This window comes from Octopus bimaculoides, chromosome 1 (genome assembly GCF_046866305.1).
Source record: "Octopus bimaculoides isolate indiv1 chromosome 1, ASM4686630v1, whole genome shotgun sequence".
Classification (NCBI taxonomy): domain Eukaryota; kingdom Metazoa; phylum Mollusca; class Cephalopoda; order Octopoda; family Octopodidae; genus Octopus; species Octopus bimaculoides.
The window spans coordinates 10,739,895-10,765,003 of NC_142928.1; the positions used below are offsets into that span (position 1 = coordinate 10,739,895).

Sequence of the window (25,109 nt, forward strand, 5' to 3'; positions counted from 1 at the left end):
GTCCCCTCCCCGCTTACCGAAAGTGCTTTAGCTCTGACAACGCAGCCTTCATGCTTGGCATCAAAGTGTTGGTCGAGGGCCAACTTCGCTGCTAACACGTCGGTTGCGATGCCTGTCCCAAGAGCCTCGTCTAGTTTGTTAACTAAATCCCGCTCTGTTTTCTTACGTTCTACAGCTAGAGCCTTGCTAAACCTAATTGATTCTGCTCTAATTGCCTGCTTCAGGGCGAACCACCAGTTGTTGTTGATGATTGCTCCGGTTAAAGCCCTCTTAACTAATAAACTAATCCGGTCTCTGTAGGCTTTGCACGCCGTTGTCGACGTGTTTAGCTTCCAGTAACCGGGGCCTTGTCTATGGAGCCTATCTAAGTCGACCGTACAGATCACGAATTTGTGGTCCGTGTAGCCGACTATGTTGAATTGTGGACACCCTATGCTATCCTTATCCGCTGGCCTACAGAAAAATCTATCTAAGTACGATCTAGACGACCCGATGCGATTAGTCCAAGTCCACATTAGCACATTCGGGTTGTCTAGTCGATACCTGTCGGACAGCTGAAAGCGTTTGAGCAGGTTGGCGAGGCTCTTGCATTCCCCTTTCCTATTAGATGCTCCCGCACCCACCCTATCGATACGTTCGTCTAGGACAGCGTTCCAGTCCCCAACTAGCACTAAAGTGCGAGAAGTACCTAGGAAAACCTCCAGACGTTTGAAATAATCCGACTGCCCTGCTCCTGTCGGAGCGTAGGCAGCCAGCAGTCTGAAAGCAGCGCCATCACTACTATCGACGTCCAGGACCACCAACTTACCTTCCGGATCCAGGAAGACTGCCCTTATTTTCAAGTCTAGGCCTTTCCGAAATAGCACCGCAGTACCTCCACCGCCCGCTCCCGGCCGAGACGGAGATAGGAAAATCTCGTACCCGCCAAAAAGGGCTGCGAGTTCCTGCGGGTTGGAGAGCCTGGTTTCGCTAATGGCTGCTACATCTACACTGTAAGACCTCAGGTCGTTCAACAGGTGACCTTGTTTCCAAGGCGACCCGAGGCCTCTCACATTTATGCTTCCGATTCTGAGAATTACCATGTTTTTTTTTTAAAGGAAAGTATTAGAGGAGAAAAGGCTCTACTTACTGTTTTCTGGTGGGGTGGCTCCCCTATGTTTTCGTGTGGGTGTCTCCACTAAATTTTGATAAAGGCTCTGGGAGAAGCTTCTCCCTAGCGACCCAACATCATTCGGAAACTTTTCTTTTATTTTATTATAGTTTTCTTGGGTTATTTTTAGTGTGAGTATGTGTGCTGGTGGTGCGTTGTGTAGGGGTATAATGAAATTTGTGGTGTTTGCATTTGTATTGTTTTTTAGAAAGTCTAATAAGTGTTCATTTTTTGTGTTGATGGCTGTTACGTTTGTGGTGTGTGTGAGTGCTGGTGTTTGCGGTGGAGAAGGTGTTGCTATTTGTTGTGAGTGTGTGTTGTTGTTGCCGATGATGTTGGGAAGCTCACCTTTTTCGCGCCTCCCCTCTTTGTCAATTGTTTCTTTTGTCTTTCTTTTTCGTTTTTTTGTTGGTGGTACAGTTTGCCACTTCCCTTTTTCACTATCAGTGTTCGCACAATCCGAGCTGATCTGATCTGAAAAGGGAATGTTTGTCGGATCTGGTGAAGATTCTTTTACAATTTCTGTTGTTGCTGGTTCTGTTATCTTTTTTGGTGTGGAGGTTCTTGGTGTTGGTGTTGGTGTTGGTTTGGTGATGGATGGAGATGGTGGTGTCGCTTTTCGTGGTGCTGGTGGTGATGGTGTTGGTGATGATGGTGTTGGTGGTGATGGTGTTGGTGGTGATGGTGTTGGTGGTGTGGAGGCTTTTGGTTGTTGTTGTTGTTGCTGCAATTTTCTGTTTTTGTCTGCCTCCATTCTTTGCTTGTAGATGGGGCAGTCTCTTTTTAGGTGTTTTTCACTGCTGCAGAGGTAGCACTTTGGTCTGCGCCCCTCTACTGCAATGTGTATTCTACTGCCATCCGGCAGGTTTATGGCGTCGGGTATGGTATTTATGCTATCTTGTTCAATCTGAACAAGGAGATGCATTTCCATGCCCAACCAGTTTTTTTCTTTTACTCTGTTCACCTTTAGGATAGTGGCAGTCTCTTCAATGTCGAAGAGCATAGCTGCCACTAGCCAGGAGATGTTCAGTTCTGGTGGCACATGATTTATTTTTATTTCTGTCACACGTCGACCAAGGTATGTCGGCACGAGTAATGATTCTTCCGCCTTTAACGGTGTTGTAGAGTGCCGGATGGCATCCTCTTCCGTTGGGAAGCGCACTTCCACTGTTCCAAAGCGCTTCCCTTTGGTTACGAAGCTTTTTTGGCCCCATATCGGCTTTAGAGCTAACTCCAATCTCTGTGGAGTAGCATTCTCCATCTTTTGGTATTTTGTATTGAATACCTTGTATACTATTGTTTTTCTTTTTGTTGCTTGTATTAATGCTTGTGGAGTGTTAAGGAAGACATTATTGCCATCCCTTCTTAACAATTCCTTGGCATTCTTTATTTCTGCCATTGTGACTTGGATTTCTTCTGAGCTCTGCTTAGCTGCGGAGGCGAAACCGTTACAATGGCTACTGGTTGTGGTCTTGGTACTGTTGCTCGTGTTGTTTACTTTGTTTTCTTTGTTCTTTTTTCCTCCTCCCTCTCCGGTGTAGAAGCAATGGTGGAGGTGAGGGCTGGGAAGTCAGCAGCAGAGAGTCTGTTAAACAGACCTGAATCAGGAACACTGTCCACTATGGCGTCAGCTGGGCGAGGTGGAATGTGACTTGACCTGTCATTCTTTTTGTCGGGGAGTGATGCAGAGAGAAGAGAACAGCTGGCTGCTCTTTTCACTGGCATTTTGCCTTTTATGGCATTAACTGGGCGGGGTGAAAAAAGACTTGACCCGTCATTCTTTTTGTCGGGGAGTGATGCAGAGAGAAGAGAACAGCTTGTTATTTTTTTTCCGACATTTTTCAGATATGATACGTGTGAAATGTGAAAATGGAAGTTTTTCAAACGAAGAATTCACCCCTAAATGGGGGAAATCTCGCCTAACCGACTAGCTCCGCAAGAACCTAGTCGGCTTGGCTACAACAATATATAAAATTTAAAACAGATTTCAAAAGATTTCCGGGTAAAAACGGCAACAACTTACAGAGCTTGAATAATAATAATAATAATAATAATAATAATAATAATAATAATAATAATAATAATAATAGCAATAATAATGGGACCCCGAGGAGATGGAGTATCCTATATTTTATATGTATTAATCTTTCTGGATGTTCCATCGAAATGTTCATGGGTCAATTTCATTATTATTATTATTATTATTATTATTATTATTATTATTATTATTATTATTATTATTATTGTAATAAAGTATTTTCAACGGATCAGTTTTGAGCTCTATTTAAAGTTGATATATATATATACAAAAACTCAACTGTGAGTATTTTGCTAAGATTGTTAACAGATTCTATATTCTTTTGCCAAATTTTTGGTGTAAAAAAATATATTTAAGCATATATATATATATATATATATATATATATATATATATATATATATATATGTATGTATGTATGTATGCATGTATGTATATGTATATATATATATATATATATATATATATATATATATATATATATATATATATGTATATATATATATATACATACATGCATACATGCATACATACATATATATATATATATATGTGTGTGTGTGTGTGTGTGTGTGTGTGTGTGTGTGAGAGAGAGAGAGAGAAAGTTGGTATGTGAAAGCACGTGGTTGGATGTATAAAAGATAATAAGAGTGAAAAAAACTACAGAAGGCTTGTGTTACATGGTTAAAGTATATATTTAAATTATGTCTGAAAAAATGTTATAAAATCTTTTTGGTATATAAACATTGTATTTTGAGAAATAACCGGTTTCGTGTTGTCTTTTCAAATTTCTCTACTTCATTGTAACATGTTCGCTCGAACACGTTACAATGAAGTAGAGAAATTTGAAAAGACAACACGAAACCGGTTATTTCTCAAAATACAATGTTTATATACCAAAAAGATTTTATAACATTTTTTCTGACATAATTTAAATATATACTTTAACCATGTAACACAAGCCTTCTGTAGTTTTTTCACTCTTATTATCTTTTACATATATATATATATATATATATATATATATATATATATAGTTTTAGAGAAAAGAACCAAGGTTCATGAACTCATCGATGAAAATCCACAGTCACATATAGAAAAATTAATAAGTAAAAGCACAATAAATAAGTATAATATAATACAAAGTAAATATCATAAGATAATCATAATATTATCATTATTATTATCATTATCTTATGATATTTACTTTGTATTATTTTATACTTATTTGTTGTGCTTTTACTTATTAATTTTCTATATGTGACTGTGGATTTTCATCGATGAATTCATGAACCTTGGTTCTTTTCTCTAAAACTATATATTTATATTTTATACCGTGAAACTTAATTTAATTCTAATTTTTAATAAATTGAATTGAATTGAATGAATTTTTACCTGTAAATTTGAATTTTTATCCCTAATATTATTGTTATATATATATATATATATATATATATATTTATCATTATAAATATACAGGGATTAGCAATTGAGTTGCTTCTCCAACATACTGAAAATTTAGAAATAGCAGTCAAAGAACTACTGATTCCAAACTACAAATTTTCTCCAAAGTGGATGGCGATATTTATGGCACACATAGAACAAAAAACCGGAGGGAAAAGCGTAAACAAGCCAAGCCTTTAGTTAATTGGATACGAATCGTTTCATGGTTAAGTGAATGGAAATTTCACTATTCCAATCTTCAGCCTCAATATTCTGATAAATTTGAAAGTGTCTCTAAAAAAATTCACGGTAATCTTTGGCCATGCGACACCAAAAATCAACGATAAGAAAGGCACTTACGAATTCATCGGCTAGCGAGTTCAGGCACCTCACCTCAAAGAAATCTATTCCATGTGCGTCACAAATAGTCCCGTATGAAAAAAAGTTCCGTGTCGAACTGGATTACGGTTTAGCCATCTAACTTAGAGATATCAAATGTAAAATATACAAGAATAAGGGCAGAGAATCGTCAATTAATAATAGAATTAATAATTAACAATTCTGCCAAGTAGTTCAGTATGAAAAAAACCTTTATCGGTAAGATTATTTATCATTATAAATATACAGGGATTAGCAATTGAGTTGCTTCTCCAACATACTGAAAATTTAGAAATAGCAGTCAAAGAACTACTGATTCCAAACTACAAATTTTCTCCAAAGTGGATGGCGATATTGGAGAAGCAACTCAATTGCTAATCCCTGTATATTTATAATGATAAATAGTCTTACCGATAAAGGTTTTTTTCATACTGAACTACTTGGCAGAATTGTTAATTATTAATTCTATTATTAATTGACGATTCTCTGCCCTTATTCTTGTATATTTTATATTTTATATCTCTAAGTTAGATGGCTAAACCGTAATCCAGTTCGACACGGAACTTTTTTTCATACGGGACTATTTGTGACGCACATGGAATAGATTTCTTTGAGGTGAGGTGCCTGAACTCGCTAGCCGATGAATTCGTAAGTGCCTTTCTTATCGTTGATTTTTGGTGTCGCATGGCCAAAGATTACCGTGAATTTTTTTAGAGACACTTTCAAATTTATCAGAATATTGAGGCTGAAGATTGGAATAGTGAAATTTCCATTCACTTAACCATGAAACGATTCGTATCCAATTAACTAAAGGCTTGGCTTGTTTACGCTTTTCCCTCCGGTTTTTTGTTCTATGTGTGCCATAAATATCGCCATCCACTTTGGAGAAAATTTGTAGTTTGGAATCAGTAGTTCTTTGACTGCTATTTCTAAATTTTCAGTATGTTGGAGAAGCAACTCAATTGCTAATCCCTGTATATTTATAATGATAAATAGTCTTACCGATAAAGGTTTTTTTCATACTGAACTACTTGGCAGAATTGTTAATTATTAATTCTATTATTAATTGACGATTCTCTGCCCTTATTCTTGTATATTTTATATATATATATATATATATATATATATAAGGCAAATAAGAAATTTCTCTTGATAGTGGTTTTATTTATTTAGCATAAGATGTAATACCATGGATTATAATAGCACCTTAAAATGAAGTTCTTACTATCCTTTACTATTTCTATTACATTATTTTTATTTTATCTTACTCTATTATTTTAACTTACTTTCCCATATATTAGTTTCCTAACATTTGGACTCTCTGAAGACGCCTTGGGGATCAACCATTGTCCAATCCCTTGGAAGACTTGGCAATCTCATGGTAGAAACGGCTGTAAAGGTTTAGTATTTGTACACTTACCAGTTATTATTTATTCATTTATATATATAAAACAGTTCAGTAATCTCGTCTCAAAACAGCATAGCACTTGCTACTAAACTACCAATGAAAGTGGTTGCATTACCAGCTTTGAGTCAAAACCTGACAACAACTAGAGAAGATTGGGAAGTATAACTGGTGAAATGAACATTAGTCAATTACGGGTATCTTATTAAGTATAGAACAAAGGCAGCGAGCTGTCAGAATCGTTAGCACGCCGGACAAGATGCTTGGCGATAAAGTAATCCCTCGATTATCGCGAGTGTTACGTTCCAAAAAAACCCGCGATAGGTGAAAATCTGTGAAGTAGAAACAGTACTGTACTGTATATTTTTTTGAATTATTTTTATAATTTGTATATATTTATTTTATTATAAATGCAAAACAACGCCACAGAGGAATCGACGTAAGATTAATTAATAAACCGCGATAGGTGAACCGCGATAGGTGAACCGTGATAGGTGAACCCCGATAGGTGAACTGTGATAGGTGAACCGCAATAGGTGAACCACGATAGGTGAACCGTGACAGGTGAACCACGATATGGCGTGGGGCTGCTGTACTTCGTCCGCCTTTTTGTTCTGAGTTCAAATTCTGCCGAGGCTCACTTTTCCATTCAGTCTTTCGGGGTCGATAAAATAAGTACCAGTTGAGCACTGGAGTCGACTAACCTCCTTCCCCCAAATTGCTGGCCTTGTGCCAAAATTTGAAACCATCATTTATTCCAGCTCTAAGGTTACAAGCTGTCAGAATTGTTAACAGGGCGGCGAGCTCAGAAACGTTAGCACGCGGGGCGAAATGCTTAGCGATATTTCGTCTGTCTTTCCGTTCTGAGTTCAAATTCCGCCGAGGTCGACTTTGCCTTTCATTCTTTCGGGGTCGATAAATTAAGTACCAGTTACGCACTAGGATCGATATAATCGACTTAATCCGTTTGTCTGTCCTTGTTTGTCCCCTCTGTGTGTAGCCCCTTGTGGGCAGCAAAGAGATTAGAATTGTTAACAAGGTGAGTAAAATGCATAATGGTCTGTCGTCTGATTTTACGTTCTGAGTTCAAATTCCACCAAGGTTCACTTTCCTTTTCAGCCTTTTGGGATCGATGAAATAAGGAGTAGTTGAACACTGGAATCGATGCAACCGATTATTCCCTCTCACAAAAATCCAGACCCTGTGTCTGTAGTAAGGAGGATTATTTAGTACGAGACTAGAAAAGTAGACCGAAGCTATTTAACCCATTCGTGCCGAAATTTTTTCTAGAGAATGAAATTGCCTGAAAATTCACAGATATTATTTTGACCTAAATAACAACTGGAAAAAAAATTTCATTGAAATCCGTTTGATACAGACTGCATACTCGTTAAGAACATGTTACATTCTTTGATACAGATCATACACAAATCACAATTTGCATCAAGTATTTGTTTTATACCCTTATAAATTAAGGGTCAGTTTAAACGGGCGATCGGCATGAATGGGTTAAATAACACAAGATCAAATTCCCATAAACTAAACGTTCAATTCGTGAGCAAGAGTCACCCTCGTTCTATTCTAAAATTATCATAAATCAGAACACAGCATACGTCATAATTAACCAGAAAATCATTGATTGAATAATCTCCGCCCACGAAAAAAAAAATGGTATTTGTGTCTTCATTCACATGAACATGAAAAATATAAAATCGTGGACGTTGTGTGAATGTGTGTGTGTAAATTAAAAGAAATTGGACGTGAATAAATTTTTAAGAAATTGGATGTAGTGGATCTCCGTCGTTCGACGACAAGGATTTAGTTTCTCGAGCAACTGAATGACCTGCCCCTGATTTAACATAGACGTGGTTGAGTATTCCTCAGCGACGGGTACGCTTAAAGTAATTTTCAGACAAAAGTCAGATTGATCAATTCTTATTCTGTTGGATTCTTTTTCTGAACTGCTAGTTAATAGGGACGAAAACAAACCAACACCGAGTGCCAAGTTGCGGGTGGGAAGCAAGCACAAAGACACGCGCATACATACATTCAAGGATGTGTGCATGCGCGCGAGCGCGTATGTGCGTGTGTGTATAAAAACATACATGATGATGGCCGTCCACTCGTGACCGAGGAAGTCCATTTCTGACCATCAAGAACATTGTGCGCTCTAAGACTAACTTATATTTTGCATTTGCGGCTCCGTTGGTGGCTAATGAGCTCTGCTCTTGACAAGCATTGCAGACCAAGCTATATCCATTCACTACACCAGCAATGTGCTTTCGAGCAGCACGCTTAAGTTCTTCTTACTGGATACGTGCTTCCTCAAAAGTGTCAACCCCCACCTCCTTAACCTGCTTCCTCCATCTGTGGTGATGACAGGCATTGCTCTCCCAGTCAGTCTCCTGCATATCACAGGCCTCTAATGAGGACTTGACACAGTTCTTAAATCGCAGCATTGGTTTCTCCCAGGGGTCTCTTTCCATTCACAAGTTCCCCATCTAGCATCAGTTTAGGGATCCTGCTATCCTTCACTCTAATAAGGTGTCCAGTCCAACGTAACCGGTGTTTGTGCACCATCGCCTTAATACTCAAGATATCAGCTGTCCCCGGGACCTGTGTGTCTGGAGATTTTAAGGTCCAGCCAACCTTCAGAATGTGTCTGAGACATCTCTAATGAAAGCGTTCAAAGACCCTCACATGGCGTTTGTAAAGGGTCTATGTCTCACAGGAGTAAACGAGTGATGTCAGTACACATGCACGGTACACAGCAATTTTTGTTTGCCTTGTGATGCTATGCTGGGACCAGACACGAGACTGAAGAGACCGGAAGGAATTAGTTGCTCTCTGCAGCCTGAAAGATATTTCCTCATCCAGGGAGCAAGAACGGCTGAGTGTGCTACCCAGGTAGAGAAACTTGTCTACTACCTTCAGAATTGTTCCTTCAACCAAGATAGCTGGTTTCACATATGGATTTCCTGGTGCAGGCTGGAACATTACAACAGTCTTGTCCAGGCTAATGCTGAGTCCAAATGCTTTGCAAGAAGCAGAAATACGATTCATATGTATTTGCATGTCATCCACTGTATGAGTTACTAAGTCACAGTCATCTGCATAAAGGAGGTCACGAATAAGAGACTGGCAAACTTTTGAATTAGCAGCAAATCGGTGCAGATTAAAGAGGTGGCCAGAAGATCGATATCTGACATATATTCCCAGAGAGCCAAACTTTGCAAAAGCATGAGTAAAGGCAGCAGCAAAGTACAAAGAAAAGAGAGTTGGGGCAAGGATGTCACTCTGCTTGACATCATTCTCCACAGGAATGGATCCCGCCATGTCACCACCAACATTGACCCAGGCCTCCATCTTATCATGAAATGATTTAATTATAGATATAAGGTGATCCGGACAACCAAGTTTGCCAAGTATTTTTCAAAGAAAAATACTTGCCGTGAAAATCATATCCATTGTCCTTCTACCAGATCGGAAGGCACATTGAGATTTAGATAGGATATCATTTACGAGACACCCATTCAGACGGGTAAGAAAAATATTTGCCAGAACTTTGCCAGCAGCTGATAGTAGAGCAATACCTCTGTAGTTACCACACATTGTTCTGGCTCCTTTTCCTTTATATAGAGGAAGAATAATTGCATCCTTCCAGTCCTTAGGGATTGCACCATCCCTCCAGACTGCACTAATAAGTTCATGAAGGGACTGTGTGATGTAATTACCACCAAATCGCAAGACCTCAGCACAAATTCCATCCTTTCCAGGTGCCCTACCAAGATTCAATTTACTTATTGATGTCATTACTTCATCTATTGAGGGCGAGGAGTCTAAGAAGCCAATGATAGGTCTTTGTTGCATAGTATCAATCACTGTTTCATCCACAACTGACTCATGGTTTAGGAGTTCAGAGAAGTGTTCGATCCAGCGACCTGTGATTTCTGTTGATTTAATAAATAGAGTGGAAGAGTCCTTGGAAAGCAAAGGACCTGATGTGGTGCTCTTAGGCCCATAAACTTGCTTTAGAAGATAGTAAAGCTTCTTGCTGTCATTTGCATCAGCAGCAGCCTGAACATCACGAACAAGATCCTCCCACCAAGTGGTCTGCATCTTCCTGAGAGACCGCCGCAGTAGTGATTTTACACAGCTACAGTGGGCAAGTGCTAGATTTCGCTGCACAGCAGAAAGTCCTCTGTGTAGAAATACATTGTGGGCATGGCGCTTTACAACCAATAGTCGCTGAATTTCAGCATCATTTTCATCAAGCCAGTCTCTGTGTTTGACAGTAGCATATCCCAGTGTTTCAGCAACACATTGAAGAACCTGGTCTCGAAAATCTTCCCATGCTGTAGTATTTTCAATGTTGGACAAGCGAGTCTGAAGCTCTCTCCTCGACACAACATCATATATCTTGTGGACATTCAGACGCCGAGGAATGCTGACTGGTCCTCTTCTCACTTTCACTCTAATCATCATTCGGAACTTTGCTCGCACCAGACTGTGGTCTGTCCAGTATTCCGATCTATGAAAGGACTTGACATTACAAATGTCATAGATGTCACGCTTGCAGTTGATGACATAATCCAGCAAGGGCCAAAACTTAGACCTTGGATGCATCCACGTTGTTGTGTGATCCCCTTTGTGCATAAAATGAGCGCTTGCGATGTAAAGTCCATGTTCATCGCAAAGCTCCAGCAGCATGAGACCATTGCTATTCATTTTCCCTACACCAAAACGTCCTAGAGAGTTCCATGTTTGCTGGTCTGTTGCAACCCTGGCATTGAAATCCCCCAGTAGAATGACTTTATCAGAATTGGAGATTTTCCTAAGTATGGCTCTCAGCTGAGTATAAAAAATAGTTTTATCTCCAACAGAGCTAGTCAAAGTAGGTGCTTAGGCACTTAGAGAAGCAAACCGCTCACCTTTCAGGTGCGTCCGCAGTGTCATTAGACATTCATTTATAGGAGCAGGAAGCTCCTCCAACTTCTTAAGGATATCAGATCGAACTGCAAAGCCAACACCAGCCTCTCTGCACTCCCCTTTCTGCCTCTCCTTTCTAAAAAAAGGTGTATCCACCTCCTACTTCCTCAAGCTGACCACCGCCTTCTATACGAGTCTCTGAAAGTGCAGCTATGTCAATGTTATAACGGTTCAGCTCGCGAGCAGCAAGTGCAGTACGTCTTTCAGGCCTACAATCACTTTTGTTATCCAACAGAATGCATACATTTCAACATGAAATGTTCAATTCCATCCAGATTTTGTAAATAAAAGTCTGATTTTCGAGCGCAGGGTGGACATCCGTCTGTCGCGCTAAACTGACCAGATATAGAAAGACAGGCAATTTTTGGTTCACCTTTTCTAGAACCTCCCTGGCCTCCGGATGAGCAGTGCCCTTTCCAAATGGAGCTGCTCAGACACCCATGCAGCAATCGAATCCTACTGCTGTCTTGGACGACAAGGAGACGACTTTATATCTAGCATGGGCCGCCAACGTGCAGGTCGCTGACTATATGCTTCCAACCCGTCAGGTCTGCATGCTTCACGACCTTCCCATCGCCGCAGGACTTCCTAATAAAAATAAAATAGAATATATACTAAAAATATATAAATATATATTAAAAATAAAGATACATATATGCTAAAAATAAATATATGAGGGCACATATCGAGCAGAGGTCAGCAATGCCTGTGCAGAGTTTTAGGTCCAATAAGGCCTGCACACCTCATAGACCCTCTCCACTTTATTGACATTAACCAGAGACAAGCCAGAGAAAGATGTCTGGTGTTAATATGAGTCGCAGGCTAAGGGATGTGAGAGCGCCATGATCTCTAGCACAAACCAAAGATCCCCCAAAATGTCCAGTGCCATTCCCGGCATATCTGGTTTTATATCAGAGTGATCTTCTAGAGACTTGCTTCAACAGAAGCTGAGGGGTGCCTCACCCCCAGTGACCTTTCAGCACGCCGAACACCATCCCGAAATTTCTGCATACCCGTGCTATTACTAGATAGCCGTTGAGCCTGCACTAGGTTCATCCGACCTTTCAACAGGTCTTGTTTTTAATCCTGCTGGGTTTCTAGCAACCCTCCTCACCAGTATAGCCTGGTAGGGTGCCAGTTTAGTCGTCAGCAACCCGACCATGCAACAGATTGTACTGGATTCCATGTTACCAATAGCACTTATGAGAGCCTCATAAGTGACCTGACATACACACACACATATACACACACACATACATACACACACATGCATACACACACATACATACACACACACACATATGTATATGTATATATATATGTATATATGTATATATATGTATATATATATATGTGTCTGTGTGTGTCTGTGTGTCTGTGTGTCTGTGTGCGTGTGTGTGTGCGTGTGTGTGTGTGTGTGTGTGTGTGTGTTAATAGTTATCATCAAGCTAACATGGCAGTCCAGGAAAATAGGACGAATGCTGCCGTTGATTAGCTCCAAGAGGTCATCGCCTCTAGCTATCCATGTGAAACACAAACTTGTGTCCATTACAACCTTCGAACAGGTGAGGTCAACAGCTTCCCCTTGCTGGTTTAACATCCACAGACTAGTTTCCGGATGATTGCCCCTTATCAATGTGGAGTAGCCGAACCCAGCAGGTTCCTAGTAAAAGTTTAATAAATATGTACTCTACTAAAAAGTATTGAGCAATCCTTTATTTAAATGCTAAATTGTTTCTAAATATTAGGTTGGCCAGAAAAGGTCCGTTCGGTTTCTGCCGAGACAAAACTTCAAGCACCCTAATAAGTAGCTAACTTCAATCTATTTCTTGCGCAAATCTTTAGATACTTAACACTTTAATGTAGTGCGACGAGACGCGTTGTATTTTGTGTAGTTGGGATCATCCTGAAAATGGGGAACCAAGATGAACATCATCAACCCTTCATGCTTTTTTATTTCAGAAAAAAAAAAAACAAGAAAGCGGATGAAATTTGCAAGAAAATATGCGCAATGTACTGGGAGGATGCTGTTGCAAAACAAGCGTACTAGGAGTGATTTTGAAGATTTTTCCGCTGAAATTTTTCCTCGGAAAATGCACCTCGCTCTGGAACTGAGATTAGCAGCGACAAAATGAAGGGGTTAGTCATCACCAATCCCCCATTATAGGACCAGAATGATCGCAAATCTTCTCCAAATATCCAAATATAGTGATGAAATGCCATCAGCATCAACTTGATTACATCAGCAAGCTCACATCAATTGAGTGAGGCTAACCTCGCCCGAGCGATTTCCATCTGTGATTCGTTACAAAAACGTGAGGTAAGCGTTGCTTTTTAGAAGAGATTGGTGACGAAACGAAAACTGAATCGTCTATAACAATGTAAAGCGCAAACGACCATGATGAAGCGCCGGGAACCACCACAAACAACCTTCAAAGCAGTACTTTAACTGAAGAAGGTTATGCTTTCAATTTGCTGTGATTGGAAGAGTGTTGTCTTTTACGAGTAACAATGGATATGCCCACAAGATAGCAAAAGAAACTAGAACGAAATGGAAATTATATCATTAATTGAATAAATCGGTTGGTTTAAAACTTGTGTCTTATTTTCGCTTCAAAAAGGCCAAACGGACTTTTTAGCCAACCTGATATACAAACAAAAATTATTATGTATTATCTACGTGTGTGTGTGTGTGTGTCTGTGTGTGTGTACGACATGCTTCCATTTTTCGCCGTTCAAATTCACTCAGAGGCATTGGTAGGCCTATGATTACAGGAGAACGAAATTTCGACTAAACCATTCAGGACGGCGTTCCAACATGGCTCCACTCCAAAAATTGATTGAAGTAAAATAAAAGAAACAAACAAGCCGTGACACATCTAGAAAACGTATCTCAAAGACAAAGTGATACGTTATAAATAAAGACAGCTGAAGCCCATTCTATTTAATATTTAAATCAGGGATTGGATAACATATAAATAGGATAACATACGTAAACAGAATAACAACCGTATATTGCTCCAAATGCAGTAAAACTCAATCCAAATGCAGTAAAACTCAATCCAAATGCAATAAAAGTCCTAAAACTTCTGAGTATTACCAGTATGCTAGGTTTTTTCTTTTTTAATTAACCTTTACACAATTTTATTGTCGGCAGAGCAAAACTATATTTTGTACTCAATTTTATGACAAGTGAAGTATGAAAATTTTGAGAAACATTTTGCTTTATTGAAAACAAGTGAATCAGCAAAATTTATGTTATATAACAATAAATAACAAATAAAACTATTAAAATATATAGCGTCAGTATCATTCTTGTTTCTATTCAGAAAATGAAAAGGTTTTTTTTTTCTGCTTTTACATTGTAAATGTTTTTAAAGACCAGAATCACCTAACCATCAAGTAATACGAGATATTTTTTTTTCGAAGTATTCATACAGGCACACGTGTGGCTATGTGGTTAAGAAGCTCGCTTTACAACTATGTGATTTGGGGCTCAGTCCTACTGCGTGGCACCTTAAGCAAATGCCTTCTATTCAGACCAATCAACCTACAGATTTCTGAGTGAGATCGGTTAACGAAAATTGTGAGGAAGCCCGTTATATATGCGAATGTATGCGTCACTGTGTTTGTCCACCACCACAGCTTAACAATAGGTGTTGGTGTATCTACGTCCCCGTAACTTAGCGGTTCGGCAAAAAAAAAACAATAGAATAAGTACCAGATTTCAAAAATAAATTGAATATTGGGGTCAATTTGTTCGACTAAAACCCTTCAAGACGATGCCCCCAGAATGGCCGTAGCCCAATGACTGAAACAAGTAAAAGATAAAAATAAATATAGTTCTATATTTAAGGGATGAGGAATTATGTACACTATTTACATTATTTACATTTGACGGATATTTGTCCTCATCAAGATGAGGACAAATATCCGTCAAATGTAAATAATGTAAAGATAAATATCTTGTTTTGCTTTTTTTTTTTTTTTTTTTGGTGAGGTTGTTTGTTTGTTTTCCTTTAAGAATGTTCATGAAACTTACACTCATGATGAGTTAATAATTCATGATGTTACAAAAGGCAATTCATAAAAGCTAACGTTGACAATTCATATTTAAATCCTTTTTGAAATCAAGTTAGAAAACTAGAAATCTTCAAAAATAATATTCTAAACGCTTACTTAATTCAATCATAACGACACGTTACCAGAAACTACCTTCCTGTGTTAACATATGAAATTCTTAGAATATTTTATATATATATATATATATATATATATATACCTGAGTTGCTAGTTATCTCACCCACAGGAACACAAGAGTAATTTTTAATTATGATAAAAGTGAAATTACATATCTTCTCCTGGGTCTCCTGTACGGCGTTCCAGTTTCGCCCACTTTATTTTTATTGTATACAACAGAACTGTTTGATTCTTTAAAAGAAATCGAGAAATTGTCGCATTCTGATGATGATCTCAATTTGCACACTTCGTTTGATATTATTGATAGCAACAGAAATAAGCTAGATACAGTTCAATATAGTCGAAGTTTGATCCAGCCAAAACACCATTAATTCACTTCTATAATTCAAAGATTATCAATTATCAGCGTGATGAAATATTTTTAATGAATCAATTATGAATGTCGTAAGAGAAGCTATTAAAATTCTCGATATTTGATTACAATCATATTTGAAGTGTGAATCTCATCTAAAATATTCGTTGAAAATAATTACCTCATCATGGCACGCTATTGAAGCTAATTTCTGTATCAAATAAACAACCACTCCTTAACATATAAACATTTGAGATTGAATAACAAAGGTGTTATCATTGCTCAGTTTTTATATGATAGCTTGGCATAAGGAGATACAAGCACGGTCTGCCGTCAATTTATGGAAACAATTCTGCATACAAATAGGGACAAATATTAGGTTATTTAAGGTTTAAAACTAAAATAGTTACATGTGGTGTGCCCTGGCGGCAATTTATTGTAAGGGAGATAATTATTTCTAGCTCGATCATGCATAGATTAAAAGTTTGAATTTTAAACCGAAGATCTGTGGAATTCCATTTTTTTTTTTCTCTTAAAAAATTTATCGACCCAGAAAGGATGAAAGGCAAAGTCGACCTCAATAATAATAATAATAATAATAATAATAATAATAATAATAATAATAATGGTTTCAAATTTTGCCACAAAGGCAGCAGTTTTGGGAAAGGGAATGAGTCGATTACATCGGTTCCCAGTGTTCAACTTGTACTTATTTTGAAAGAATTATTTATAAAACTAGGTTTTAAGCATCAAATGGCGATGAAGTGATCCACCAGAATAATATAGTAATAAATAGGGTCCACAGATGAAAAAATGATTGAGTACCCCTGGGCTAGATCATATCTGTTAGTGATTGAACATCAGTCAGTTGAGTGACCCTTCTATAGATGCAACCCAGGATGTCTGCATATGCATAGTAGTTGCACAGTCCTTGATTTGGGATCAGTACATCACTGTGGGCCTCTCTTGGAACTTTGGAGAGTGTCAAAAATTGTTGAACACTGAAATAATGTCTGGCCTTCAAGAGGTCCTTGCTATATAAAAAGATCTGAGTTATGTTAAGATCCTAGCCATGTTCTAACAGCAGTCTTTGCAATGACACAGATGCCAAACTACAGGGGTGGGCAAAAGTAGATACACAGTTGCTTAATATGAGTGGAATGTTATTTTCATTTCTTTATTTCCTTTGTACTAAAGCTATTTCGCTCATATTAAGCAACTGTATATCTACTTTTGCTTTGACCTGCATATTGGCCTTGCTTTCTTTGATAACACACTGGTGATGTGAAAGGATACACTTGCATTCAAGGGTAACAATCAGCCCCTTCGGTCACTTTGTTCAATGTATTGGACAATTTTTCAGCATAAATTACAACAGAAATATAAATTATTATTGAGTCGCAGTTACCAATTAATTGGACACCTCTAAAGTGCATACATAACCAAGACCACGTGATTCTGACTCAGTGTTTGCTCACAAGTCTTTGAAAATGGCTGCGTCTTCTCATAAATCTCACAGATCTAAGTAAACTGGTATTTATTTATCCATGCCAAAAATTATGCGTATTGAATATTGAATTCTTTAAAAATTTACTTAGTATGTGTTATCTACCTGTATTTTGGTATAAATAAAAAAATTAAAATTATAAAATAGTTTTTTTTTTTTAATCTGTGACTGAATGGTTAATCTTCCACAAAAACATAATCTTTCTCAGGTCTGCACTTTGGAGGTAAATTTTCTGAGTGCAGTAGTACCGATACTCAGACAATCAATGACAAATAAAAAGGTGTAATGAAATATATTTTTGAAATGGTGGAACGATGAAGGTGTCAAGATATCGAGATAGGAGCATTGCAAGTTCGTAACCAGGTCTAGGTGTTCTGTGGAGTTTCCAAACAAAATATCCCATTATCTTTTGGAAAAATTACTTGTCAAGAGAAAAGAGAGAATAGTCAAGACTGAAATGCCTTAGATTATGTCTGCTCAATCAGAGCTGATCTGGGGTTAAACAGCAACAGAACTAAATTATGGTCATTAAAAGCAGATATAATCCAAGAACATTACTTTTATAAACTATTATACAAAGAATGTATGCGTTATTCTTACTCTGGGCTTAATACCTTCAGGATAAATGCTGTTCTTAGTTCCGGTTCAAATTGTCCATGTTTTGCCTCCTGAACTGTCAGTCTAATTATCTTTCAGAACTTTAGTATCAATGTTGCTGTGAGGGAAAAGATTTTCTTCCTTGATGTGGTTAGTGCAAAAGTCATTTGGTCCAAAAACCGAAGAGCAATTTTGTTGGGAACAAATGCAGTCGATCGAATTCGATCCCAGAATATAACTAGAAATGATTTTAAATCATCCTGGAGATATGTAAAGCAAAATATTTCCTTCTTTTAAACATATTACTCAGAATATGCGAAATAACTCTCCTCTGTGTAATTTAGTCCAACATACTTTCACGAAGCATATAATTAACAACAGATTTTAAGAAATATTGGAGGTTTGCCATAGTTTGGAAGGTTTTGTTTTTGGTTTTTTTTCCACTTATTGAGTGTGGAGAAAGAGAGAGTGTCCATGATTTTGTAAGACCTCTAAGAACAATGAGACTGGCACTGATAATGCTCTGTTTAAATTGTGGTGGTAACTGCAAGCATAAACTGGGTGTAGAGAACATCGGCCCTATGGGCTCTCTGGAAATTCCGTCCGATCCAAGACTTTCTCGAATGTGCTGGCTTATAAAGATTCAAGAAGAGCATTGATGGCATCAGTCTCACTGGTCTTGGAGGGTTTGTGTAAACCATGGGTATTCTTTCTCTAGACCCAGAAAGTAAAAACAACAAATGAAAGTAGTAATATCAGCATTTAATGACAACCCACACATCTCAAGACATAGAAACAACTTCAAGTAATGTAATCAGATTCAAGAAGACAGCATGAAGAATCTTATCAAGCATTTCTTTCAAAAACTAAACACCAAATACCACAGAGATAAGACAGAAACACAACACCAAATTTAACATGAAAATGCCTCACCAAATCACATAGGAATTCAAATTAATATACTCAACCACTACACCACCTAATACAAAAGAAATGCATGACAGCTTCAACAAACAAACAAAAAAGCAGTTGAAGCATTCTTAATGTCATTGAAATCAACAAAGCTTTCAACTATGTTCCCTGACAATCACCTGCATACTAAATGCTCAACATCTTCATAAGAACTAACACAAAATTCTGGCTATCAAACGATCTTTCAGCTCAACAAATTTATCATCATCATCATCGTTTAACGTTCGCTTTCCATGCTAGCATGGGTTGGACGATTTGACTGAGGACTGGCATACCAGATGGCTGCACCAGGCTCCAATTTGATCTGGCAGAGTTTCTACAGTTGGATGCCCTTCCTAACGCCAACAACTCTGAGAGTATAGTGGGTGCTTTTACGTGCCACCGGCACGAGGGCCAGTCAGGCAGTACTGGCAACAGCCATGCTCAAGTGGTCTTTTTTACGTGCTACCTGCACAGGAGCCAGTCCAGCTGCACTGGCAACGACTTCACTATACTGTATAAAAAGAAAACATATGCTGAATTTTCAATTTCGCAAATAGAACACCACAAGAATATTTTCACCCCCACTTTTTAACTCTGTGCCTAGATAACCATCACATGTGTTAAGGGCAACAATACTTGCCACACCACAATTATCTAAATTAAGATAGAAGTATTCATTTATTACATGCAGAAGTTCATCAGGGCAGCATGGCGTACGAAAACCACACTGCTTGTCAGAAAACAAACCAAATGATTCAGGATACAAGACAAAAACATGATCGATCAAGAACTTAAAGACCTTATAGATAATAGAGAGAGGATTCATTGGTTGATGGTTATGAAGATTAGAACGTTCATCCGAGTCTTTGAAATCATGAATAACAGGTAGGATGAGTTTGATCAGAACTGAAGTAAGTTCAGAACACTCTGGATTATCGTCAGAACCAATTGTTGTAGCAGGAAATTACTTATGTCACCACAAATTAAGAAGTTATACTCAAGTTAAAGTAACATCATATATTTCGATGAAACAAAGCTAGAATTAATGGAAAACAACTAAGTAAACAATTTTGCTTTGTCTTTAGATAGGATGATGTCTATATTACAATATTTATTTCTTTATTGCCCACAGGGGGCTAAACATAGAGGGAACAAACAAGGACGGACAAAGGGATTAAGTCGATTACATCGACCCAGTACGTATTTAATCGACCCCCGAAAGGATGAAAAGCAAAGTCGACCTCGGCGGAATTTGAACTCAGAACGTAAAGACGGACGAAATACCGCTAAGCATTTCGCCCGGCATGCTAACGATTCTGCCAGCTCGTCGCCCTATATTACAATATTGCAATAACCAATAAGATGTTGTGCATGTATAGTAATGTTACAATCATGAAATTAGCATTAGCTTGTCTCACTCTTTCTCGTGGAACCCCTAGGAGCCTTTTGCGGAAGCCTAGGATTCTGGGGAACCCCAGTTGAGAAACGCTGAGTTAAGTGGATATAATAAAGCTGGATCAATGATCTATACATTGAACCTCGTCATTTGATCCTCTGTCGATCTGTCATAAACTAAGTCAATGGATCAGTGCTTTGAGTCACATCGGTTGATCAACAAACTATCAGTAATCAATCATGGTTGAGTCAAAGTTCAATAACAATAACAGCATGAACATCATCATCATCAACAACAACAACACACATGTATCATTAAAAATAATATTTAGGCTTTATTAGTTATTATTTTCAACAAATTCTATTAAAATGATTGATAGGATCTTTTCAAAAAAGTAAATCTAAGTTTTTATTTTGTCTCTTCTTTTTCCTTTGGGAGAAGGGAATCTGTATTCTTTAATTTTTCTTTTCGTGTTTCTTTCTCTGGGTCCATTTTTGCTTGCTTGCTTTTTTTTTTTCCCATAATTTAAACCATTTCAATTATTGTTAATTGGAGAAAATGAATAAGTGTTAATTAATCCAGGCTTATTAACAGTCATATAAATACAAGTTATTTCTCCTAAGTAAAATATTAATCATATAAATTATGAAGAATAAAAATAACAACAACAAAAATTGAAAATGAAAATGTTACAAAAGGTTTTTTACATAATTAATAATAATTAATTAAAGAAAATTAGTAAAACCCTAAACGAAAAATATGCAACCATTCTAATATGTTTGATATCAGCACAGCTGTAAGACATTGCATATGTCAATGGCATTCATAGTCAATTACTAAGGGCTTTGAGTCTGGAAAGAATTCACTTTTGCTTGGTCGCAGTAATTCTTGGATATGTTGGACAATTAACTCAATGGCAACTAGAAAAACAAAGAGAAAATAAATTCAAACAACAAACGATACATTCATTGCAGGTTCTGATTAATCGTTTCATTACTGTATCAATATAGAAATGAAATGAGATCATGTTTCATATTTCCCAGCATGCAAGTGGAATTCTTCAGATCAAAATTTACAACTAAAAGATGGTAAGTTGACTTTGGAGGATCAAATATTCCAAGTGAAACACAAAAGAATTTGGAACAATATTGATGGTGTTTGAATGTTTATACAATATACTATGTCAATATCATCATCATTATCATCATCATCATCATCATTTAATGTCTGTTCTCCTTGCTGGCATAGTTTGGATGGTTTAACAAGAGCTGGCAAGCCAGAGGGTTGCACCAGGCTCCAGTCCTCTGTTTTGGCATGGTTTCTGTGGCTGGATACCCTCCTTAACTTGTATGCTGGAAAATACGGTAATATCTAGAGTAGTAACCAATTTGTATTATATCATGTGAGATATCTATTTGGGAAAAACCTTCTTGTATGTAAAAAGTGATACCTAAATGAGGTATATAAGTGATAGTTATTTATTGTATGCCCTGTGTGATATCTATGTCAAGTAACCTACATATACTGTATACAATGCATGATATCTTGTTGATATAAAGTATGTATATATTATCATTTGTGATATAAAAGTGGTGTAACTTACACAGATACTATGACTGATATTTAGTTGATATAATTTACAAATATTGTATGTAACATATGATATCTGACTGAAGTAACTTCCATGTTTTTATGTTACATATGATACCTAGGAAAGGTAAATAACATATATTGTATGTAATATGTGATATCTAGTGTGTATTTTATGTAATGAGTGATATCTAGATGTGATAATCTGTATATTATCATCGTTATCATTTTAACATCTACTTATGGGTTGGACAGAATTTGTTTCTACAGGTGCATTTCCTGTTACCAATCCTCACCTGTTTCCAGTTAAGGTAATAATAATTCCCCTTGGCCAGACATGTTTTCATGTTAGTCTGGAAGCAAAGAGCACTACATGCATAATGATATATGTAGTTATCACATGATGTCAAGGCAAGGAGACAGTAATGCACACACACACACACACACACACGTATACATTTATCAATCAGTTTCCATCAACAAAGTCCATTCACAAGGCATTGGTCAACCCAGAGTTATAATAGAAGGCACTTGCCCCATGTGCTATCTAGTTGAGGCAACTTACATGTAGTGTATGCAGCCACTGTGTAAGGTAGCACTATCTGTTGTCTGAAGCCATGTGGCTGACAATTGTATGGTCATACGTTCAATTCCCAGCAGCACATTGTATTCTTGAGCAAAACACTCTATTCTCTGTTGCTCCAGTCCACTCAGCTGGTAACAAGGAGTTATACCTGTAATTCAAACGACCAACGTCATCGCACTCTGTGCCACACTGAATCTTCCTGAGAACTACATTATGGGTACATGTATCTGTGGAGTACTCAGCCACTTGAATACTAATATCACAAGAAGTTAAACGCTGATGATGATGATGATGATGATGACTTGAAAGAAAGCATGCATACTCTAACTTCACTTTTCACCCTCTAATAATTATAATGTTTGGTCAAAATATTGTTTGTAGTAAAGATTGTTTGCCAACATAACATGGCAGTCCTGGTTTAGGACTAATGTTGCTGTAATTCAGCCCTAGGAGAAATCACCTTCAGCTGGCTATACGACACTCAGCAGAGTGGACTTAGTGCTTTTTACAGCTTTTTGAAAGTGGGAATTAAAATGAGGTGGAGACGATGTTTCCTGGGGCTAAATTACAGCAACATTAGTCCTAAACCAGGACTGCCATGTTATGTTGGCAAACAATCTTTACTACAAAGTACTGTTGCTGAATATCTCTCGTTGTGAGATTTAAAAATAGTAATTTTCTAAAATATTGTTTATAGTACTTATTGAAAAAAAAAACTAATCTCCAGTTAATGTTTTGGATCTACAAGTAACAAGAAAACACTGTCGGATCAAGTGAAAACAGAAATGACATGATAAGTGAAAACTAATATTGATCAGCAGTAATTAGATGGATAAATTAAACTAAAGTGACGGGTTATTTCATAATGTCAATAACAATTATACTAATTATACTCTTGGTATCGTTAAAAAATGTCAACAGAGGTTGATATTATATATTCTTTTATTCTATTATTCTTTTACTTGTTTCAGCCAATTGACTGCGGCCATGATGGAGCACCGCCTTTAGTCGAGCAAATCGACACCGAGGACTTATTCATTGTAGACCTAGTACTTATTCTATCGGTCTCTTTTGCCGAGCTGCTAAGTTTCGGGGATGTAAACACACCAGCATCAGTTGTTAAGCAATGTTGGGGGAACAAACACAGACACATAAACATACACACACACACACACACACACACACACACACACATATATATATATGATGGGCTTCTTTCAGTTTCCGCCTACCAAATCTACTCACAAGGCTTTGACTGAGCCGAGGCTATATTAGAAGACACTTGCCCAAGGCGTCATGGAGTGGGACTGAACCAGGAACCATGTGGTTGGTAAGCAAGCTACTTACCACACAGCTATTCTTGCACCTGCTTACTACACAGCCACTCCTACACCTTGAAATGTATATATTTTTTATTGTGAATGGTTTTGTTAAGCAGCGCCAATTTTTACACTTCTGTAAATAATAATAATAGTATTTTTATAAGCTTAAAGCTTATAGTGTTCATTGTGCAATGACTAAAGAAAATAGTCTAATAATGGGACATATGAGCACTCAACAAAAAAAGTAGGTTTTCCTGTACATATGGGACCCTTTAGTTATTGCGCAGTGATCGCTATAAGCTTTAAGCTCATAAAATACTAATTGATATATATATATATATATATATATATATATATATATATACACGCACACATATATATATACAAATGCACATATATATTTGCGCGCGCGTGTGTGTGTATAATTATGTATGTATATACACACATGTATTTCTTTTACCATTTATCTTTTATGCTTTATTTGTTTCAGTCATTAGCCTGTGGCCATGCTGGGGCACCGCCTTGAAGAATTTCTAGTCAAATGTATAAGTGGGACAAAGACAGACAAATACAGAACATCTCAAAATAAATACAGTGACGAAAGGGTTAATGCAAAGAGTTTTACTTGCAACTGTCAGGACAGAAATGAACCTACTTGATTTTAAAATATTTCCAATTTATCAATGCTCAGACAACAATGAATAAATGAATATAAACAATTCATGAAAAGAGATAAGCCACATATAAATACTTGATTAACAGTCACTGTGAGTGACATGCCTTGTTATGAGGAATAGCATCTGGGTGTAAAACACTAATGCAGAAGATATGTCCAACTATACTTAGGTTACGTCTGTCATGAGCAATAGGACGCATAAAGCCAGAGTGTAACTTGGTTTCCATGTTGACTGAGATTGCAACACTCCCCCTGAATGGGGGATCTAGTCCATCATATCAGCTAGTGCTGGAGCTCATTTACAGTCGTTGAGTGGAGTGGAACAACATGAAATGAAGTGGTTTTGCATGAGAACACAAAGCATTGCCCAAACCAGTAATGAAAATCATGTTCTTACGATTGTGAGTGTAACATCCTAACTATGATGTCAGGATGGAAAACTAGTCATGAAATGATGTTAAAATGGTGAGGATAAAATGCTAAAGAAATGGGTTGTTGTTCTGAAATAATAAACAAGAATCACAAA

General features: G+C 37.4%; 2 protein-coding genes across 2 annotated transcripts in view; both read right to left on the reverse strand.

The window, feature by feature from the left end:
• Positions 1-237: 237 nt before the first annotated feature.
• Positions 238-3,154, reverse strand: LOC149137452 (uncharacterized). Its single transcript, XM_089348500.1, has one exon. It carries the CDS (start codon positions 2,547-2,549, stop codon positions 1,122-1,124), a length of 1,428 nt encoding a protein of 475 aa, XP_089204626.1. The 5' UTR covers positions 2,550-3,154; the 3' UTR covers positions 238-1,121.
• A 17,564-nt stretch (positions 3,155-20,718) lies between these two features.
• The window catches only part of LOC106873358 (uridine-cytidine kinase 2), a 62,858-nt gene continuing 58,467 nt past the window's right edge, over positions 20,719-25,109 (reverse strand). Inside the window, exon 7 of the mRNA XM_014920687.3 lies at positions 20,719-21,329. Coding sequence (XP_014776173.1) covers positions 21,223-21,329 — 107 coding nt within the window. The 3' untranslated portion in view covers positions 20,719-21,222. The remainder of the gene's footprint in view (positions 21,330-25,109) is intronic.

Bases quoted from the DNA above. Each gene is read 5' to 3' on its own strand.
- LOC149137452 (XM_089348500.1), bottom strand. From the start codon at position 2,549: ATGGCAGAAATAAAGAATGCCAAGGAATTGTTAAGAAGGGATGGCAAT.